The sequence below is a fragment of the Grammomys surdaster genome, unplaced genomic scaffold (assembly GCF_004785775.1).
Source record: "Grammomys surdaster isolate TR1022 unplaced genomic scaffold, NIH_TR_1.0 205, whole genome shotgun sequence".
Lineage (NCBI taxonomy): Eukaryota > Metazoa > Chordata > Mammalia > Rodentia > Muridae > Grammomys > Grammomys surdaster.
The window spans coordinates 1,937,418-1,943,815 of NW_021604650.1; the positions used below are offsets into that span (position 1 = coordinate 1,937,418).

At 50.8% G+C, this 6,398-nt stretch overlaps 1 protein-coding gene across 2 annotated transcripts in view; it reads left to right on the plus strand.

Moving 5' to 3' along the window:
* The window catches only part of Capn1 (calpain 1), a 21,318-nt gene extending 16,802 nt beyond the window's left edge, over positions 1-4,516 (plus strand). For both annotated transcript variants that reach the window (XM_028770863.1, XM_028770862.1), the window contains exons 17-22: positions 777-841; positions 1,253-1,321; positions 1,575-1,653; positions 2,703-2,819; positions 3,099-3,157; positions 3,728-4,516. In XM_028770863.1, the coding sequence (XP_028626696.1) occupies positions 777-841; positions 1,253-1,321; positions 1,575-1,653; positions 2,703-2,819; positions 3,099-3,157; positions 3,728-3,754 (416 nt within the window). In that variant the 3' untranslated portion in view covers positions 3,755-4,516. The remainder of the gene's footprint in view (positions 1-776; positions 842-1,252; positions 1,322-1,574; positions 1,654-2,702; positions 2,820-3,098; positions 3,158-3,727) is intronic.
* Positions 4,517-6,398: the final 1,882 nt, after the last annotated feature.

Sequence of the window (6,398 nt, forward strand, 5' to 3'; positions counted from 1 at the left end):
TCTCTCTCTCTCTCTCTCTCTCTCTCTCTCTCTCTCTCTCTCTCTCTCTCAGCAGATGAGAACATCAGATGTCCTGCTCTATATCCTTGAGTCAGGGTCTCTCAGCCAGCAAGCCCCAGCAATCCTCCTGCCTCTGCCCCCAATATCACTGTACTTACAGATTGTCTGAGTGTATGAGTGTGTGTATGAGTGTGTGAGTGTGTGTGGTGTGTGTATATGAGAGTGAGTATGTGTGCATGTGTGTGTGTGTGATAGAGAATGTTTGATTGTGTATAAGTGTAAGAGATTGTGTGTGTATGAGTGTGTTTTTGAGTGTTTGTGTGTTTGTATATGTGAGAGACTATTCACACCTTTCTATGTGAATGCTGTGGATTTTCACATTTTTATTATATTTTTTAATTTTATATGTATAAGTTTTTCCATGCATGCATGTGAATATACCACACATATGGATCATAGCCCTTGAATCTGGAGTTAAACCCAGGTCCTCTGCAAGAGCAGCCAACGCTCTTAACTCCTGAGCCATCTCTTCAGCTATCCCCCTTTCTCTTCCTTTCTTTTATTTTTTAGACAGGGTCTATATAGCTGAGGCTGGCCTCGAACTCCTCATCCCCCTTCCTTCTCCTCCCACTGCTATGGTTACAGGCATGCACCACCACGCTTCCTTTTTGCAGTAATGAGGATCAAACTCGGGGCTTCATGTATGCCAGGCAAGCACTCTATCAATTGAGAGCTATCCTCAGCCCCAAGAACTGTTTGTTTGTTATTTGTTTCAGACAAAGACCTGCGCACTAATGGCTTCAGCCTGGAGTCATGCCGCAGCATGGTGAACCTCATGGATGTATCCTACCTGCTTTTGTCTCTTGTGGAGTTTGGGGTTGAGGAAGATGTTGTTGACCTGTCCTAAGAGCAGCTGAAAAGCTTAGGTAGAGCCAGGAGAGTGTGGATATGGTAAGGCCTCATGTTCAAACACCTTCCTGGATATCTTCCAGTTGGCCAGCAAAGGAAACTTTGAGTCAGAGGTCTTGTGGGAAATGGAGCAAGAACTCGGTCCCTATTTGGCCCTAAGGCTGGTACTATGCCTGCACCTCTCCCCACCCTGCTTTACTGTATCTGACACATAGAACAACACTGGCCATGAGCTGCAGGGAGCTGCTGTTCTTTCCCCTCCACTGCCAGGCTCCCTTCTGCCCAGGTCCCCCCTCACATGCCTACTTTAAGCTGAGTAGTTTCCTTCTTAACATCTGCTAAGCGAGATGGCAATGGCAAGCTGGGCCTGGTGGAGTTCAACATCCTGTGGAACCGCATCCGAAATTACCTGGTAGGCGGTAGGAGGGTCCCTGGCTGCGTTCTCCTGCCACTCTGTGGCCTCAGTCATGACGTGGCCAGGCCCAGTAGCAGAGCCCAGGCTTTCCACCAGAACTTCCTTTTTGCATGGGATTCCTTTCCCATGTAAGCCTAGGAGTCTCAGCAAATGACCCCCTTCCTGGCTGTTCCCCCCCCTCACTCTGCCCGGGGGGGGCAGGAGGCAGGATGAGGAGCTGCTGATTCACTCTGCCCCGCCCTTCACACAGACCATCTTCCGGAAGTTTGACCTGGACAAGTCTGGCAGTATGAGTGCCTACGAGATGAGGATGGCCATCGAGGCTGCAGGTGAGGCCCCAGGCTGATGACCCCACTGCTCTTGAACCCCAGGCTGCCTCCCTGAGAGTGCCCTGCCTGGCTGACCCTTGTCCCTGGGGTATGGTGCTGTGGTTGCTAAGCCTAGGACTTTATCTGGGCTCCTCCCTTTCCCTTCCTTGTAGCTTACCAAGAACAAGGGCCTTTTCATCCATTTTTGCATGTGTATGTGGTGTGCACATATGTACTTATGTTCATATGTGTGTGGACACACATAAAAGCCAGAGGTTGACATCATCTGTCCTCCTTCATCACTCTTGCTGAGACAGGGCCTCTCACTGGACCTGGAGCTCACAGATGAGGCTAGGTTGGCTAGACATCATCCCTGGGGAATCCCATCTGCCTCCTCAGTGAGGGCCAGGATTACTGGCAGACTGCCAAACTTCCTTGGCTTTTATGTGGATATCCAAACTCTGGTCCTCAATCTTTTGTGACAGATGCTTTATCCATTGAGCCATCAAACAGAGCCCTTTGTTATCGCTAATGTGAAGAAGAGAAAAGTGATTCTCAGAAGGAGAGTGATTGAGTCCAGGATACATGACCTGTACAGGCTCCAAGCTCCAGTGAGGCAGATTGTATAGGACTATCCCACACTGGCCTGTATAAAAACAAGTCTAAGCTAGTTTGAACAAATATGACCAAATGCCTAGGTCCTCTGCAGCCAGCTTGTGATTTTGTTGGGTGTTCTGGTGTGATGTTCTGGTGTTCCCCCTGGGCCTGGCCCTCACTTGCCCACCCCCTCCTAGCTTTTCTTTTTACAAGGTTTATTTGTTTTATGTAATCCCATTACAGATGGTTGTGAGCCACCATCCAAGTGTTTGCTGGGAATTGAACTCATGACCTCTGGAAGAGTTGTCAATGCTCTTAACCTCCAAGCCATTTCTCCAGTTGCTCCCCCTGCCCACTCTCCCCCAAGCTTTACCAGCGAGGTCTTTCATCCCCTCTTCCTGGATCAGCTCCTCCCCTGCCCTAGCTGGCTGCCCTTGCTCCAGCCCTTACTTGCCCTTCCTCTCTCTCCTCAGGCTTCAAGCTTAACAAGAAACTGCATGAGCTCATCATCACCCGCTACTCAGAGCCAGACCTGGCTGTGGACTTTGACAACTTTGTGTGCTGCCTCGTGCGACTGGAGACCATGTTCCGTGAGTGTCCCCAACAGACCCCACTTCACCACAGTGCACACAGTGTTCCTCGTGTGGCATAGAGGGGTGAATAGGGTAGGGGCTGAAGAGGGGCAGAGGACTCTTACATGGGTGCGTGGAGCATGTACAGAGGGAGCCTAAGGAGGCCTCTTTGGACAGGAAGCTTTATGACTTTGAGGGGCAATAACTTGGGGTGCATGGGAGGTAGGAGACAGCCTTGGGTGAATATTAACTGTCTGGCTGGTGTCCCAGATTTAACTCATCTTTTCTTGAACACAGGGTTTTTCAAAATTCTGGACACAGACCTGGATGGTGTTGTGACCTTTGATCTATTTAAGGTGAGATGGTCCTCCATGTCCACCTGTCCCTACCAAGCAGGACAGACATCAATAGCCTTGGAACAAGCCTCCAAACAGGGCCCAAGTCTTGGAAGCCTTGGGACAGGTTCTGGAGCCCAGGAGGTGGGAGATGAAGAAGGGGAGGCCAGGCTTCTAGAAGCTGGTGGGAACCAGCTGCCTGGTGTCCTGGAGTAGAGAAATAAGACAGCTGCTGCAGGTGGGGGGGGGGGGGAGGATGACTCATGTACCTTTAATCCCAGCCTGAGGGAGGCAGAGGCAGTTTGAGCCTAGCCTGGTCTACGGAGTGAGTTCCAGGACAGCCAGGACAACTTTGTGTTGTCTAAAAAAGAAAACACACAGAAAGAAAGAAAGAAAGAAAGAAAGAAAGAAAGAAAGAGAGAAGTGAACACACCAGTCACCAGAAGGTCCCTCAGGGAGGGCATAAGCGTGGCTGGTGCTGCCTGAGCCTGGGCTGCAGCCTGTCCCCTGGGATGGGTGATGATGGGTGAAGGAGGCTGATGTGGCCATGTGTCCTGCTGCTCCCACTAACCTGTCTGTCTTGCCCTGCAGTGGTTACAGCTGACTATGTTTGCATGAGGTGAGGACTCGCTCTGTTGCCTGTGTTCTTCCTTTTTTCCTCTGCCAAGCCACGCCTCCTGCCATCCCACACCAGACCACACCAGCTGCAAGTGCCTTCCTCAGAACAGGAAGGCACCCTTGTCCTCCTGTCCCCCTTGACCTCCCTCCCCACTACCTCTGTTCAACTGCTCTGGGCAGAGTCACAGGGCTCTCCCTGCCCCTGTAGCCAAGGGCTCCGAATGGGCAGCCTTACCCGACCCTGCTCATGGTTAAGACCAGGAAGGCAGTTCCCTGCTTATTCCTGCCTCTGGGGCAGGGGACAGGCATGCTTGCCCCCTCCCCCTCACTGCTAGTGTCCGGATGTGTCTTGTCTAATCTGTGGAGGCTCTAGCCCCTGTCATCCCCTAGACTTGCAGACTTCATAACCACTAGCTAGCGCCCTGTCTGCACCTGGGTGTTGAAGGCCTCACCTCACTATGGGAGCCCCACAGCCAGAATCCCCTTCCTGTGCCTTCCTGTGCAGCAGCCAAGATCCCTCTGCAAACCACGCTACACCTCTCCTGCCTTGTGTACCCACCAGGAACTTCCTGGCAAGAAGGGTGCTCATGCCATCCCTATCCCCACCCAACTTCCTCTCTTTTTTTTTTATATTGGTCATTTTCAAGGGAATACTTGAGGGATTAGTGTACTGGTTATGGAGGACCAGGAATTGGGGGGTGATATCAGTGGGGAGGTCCCATGTTTCAGTGCAGTGGGAAAAATAAAATGAAAGGCCATACATCTGTCTCTGGGTGTTATTCTCCTAAACTGATCCCTTGATTGTACCAGCAAGCCTTGGTCTAGAGACAGCTCGTGCTGTCTCATGCCCATGCCCACCCTTGCTGGAGACTGACTGGGCATCTGGCTGTGGCCACCTCTGCTCCTGAGATGTTGACATGGACCGGACAGCTCCACTGACAGCCAATCCAGGTGGCTTTTCTGGTTTTGCATGCCCTTAGTGAGGGCTGAGCCTGACTTCCTCCTCTGCAGATATCAGTAAGGAAACACAAAACCTGTACTTAGCACAAATCTAACCCCCCAGGGAGCTCCCTAAGACACAGAGCCCCCACCAGGTACCAGGCCCGCAGTGGGACACCATGTAATGCAGCAGTTTATATTGATGCTTTGCCTCTGTGGCTCTTACCAGAGATACGAGTAGCTGAGAATAGAGAATGAAAATGAGTTGCCCTTAGGGTGAAGACTGCAGGCTGCCAGTGAGGACTAAAGGAGCCAGGCGGGCTACATTTGGTTGGTAGAAGGCTTGCCACCAGACGATGGTGGCTCATGCCTTTAGTTCTAGAATTCAGGAGGCAGAGGCAGGCAGATCTCTGAGTTCCAGGCCAGCCTGGTCTGCAGAGCAAGTTCCAGGACAGCCAGGGCTACATAGAGAAACTCTTGTATCAGAAAAACAAAAACAAATAAAAAAAAGTTCAAAGGTCACCATCTGACTACATACATACATAGGGAGTTCCAGGCCAGCCTGGGCTATATTAGACCCTATCTTGAGAAAAATTGAGAGAGCGGGAGGTGGAAACTGCCCACAGGCGGCCTGTAGAAATGGAACTGAGAGTTCTGATAATGAGAGAGATGGTGTCCCGAGCTTACAGTTTGCCAGAACTACTCACTGGAAGCCGCAGCCAAGTCTCTACTGGCCTCCTCACTGGAGCGGTCCTGGAGGGAGGAGGGATTGTGATGTCCTGGATTCCTCTCTCCTCTCAGCCCTCAGCCAGTCTCTAGAGTGGCTGTAATTTGCTGTGATTGGCCAATGGAGACACTCTGAATGTACCTAGCCCCAAGCTGAGGCTGCTTCTTGACTTCCCTCCTTGGGCTTCTTTGGTTTTTGTTTCTGTATTGTTTGTTGTGTTGGATTTGGTTTATTTTTTTGTTTTAAAAAAAAATTAAATTTGAGAGCCAGGTGCACACTTTTTAATCACAACCCAAGGGAGACAGAAATAGGCAGATCTCTGTGAGTTCGAGGCCAGCCTTTTCTACACAGTAATTCTCAGGACAGCCAGGGCCATGACCTTTTCTCAAACAAAAACAAAATTAAAATTATTTATGTATTTGTATGTGCATACACGTGTGTACACACAGAGCTATGTGTGCACACACCCATAAGTGCCATGGCACTTTGCAGAAGTCAGAGGTCAACCTCCAGTGTTATTCCTGAGGAGCCATCCTCCTTGTCTTTTGGAGACAGGATCTCTCACTGGGAGCTGGGACTCACTGGTTAGGCTTGGCTGTCTGTTCAGCAAGCCCCATGAGTCTATTCCTGGGATTACAAGTCCATGCCACCATGACCTTTGTTTTAAGCGCATGCAAGGTTTTAATGCTTGTAAGGTACTGAAGCACTCTGCTAACCCAGCTATCACTCTAGTGCCCAACCTTCGGCTTTTTAGACTCAGGAGGTAACAGATGGAGAGAGGACTGGAGAAAGAGCCTGGGGGAGGGCCACCCTGCAGATGTGGGGACACTTAGGCCTCCTGTGAGGTGTAACTGGATCCCTCTGAGCTGTAGTATAGAGAGACCTGTGTGGTCCTGACCCCTGGCCTGATCCTCCAGGTCCCCTCTCCTGCTCGTTTACATAAGGCCTGTGCAGGCTCCACCTAGGGTAGGGCCCTTG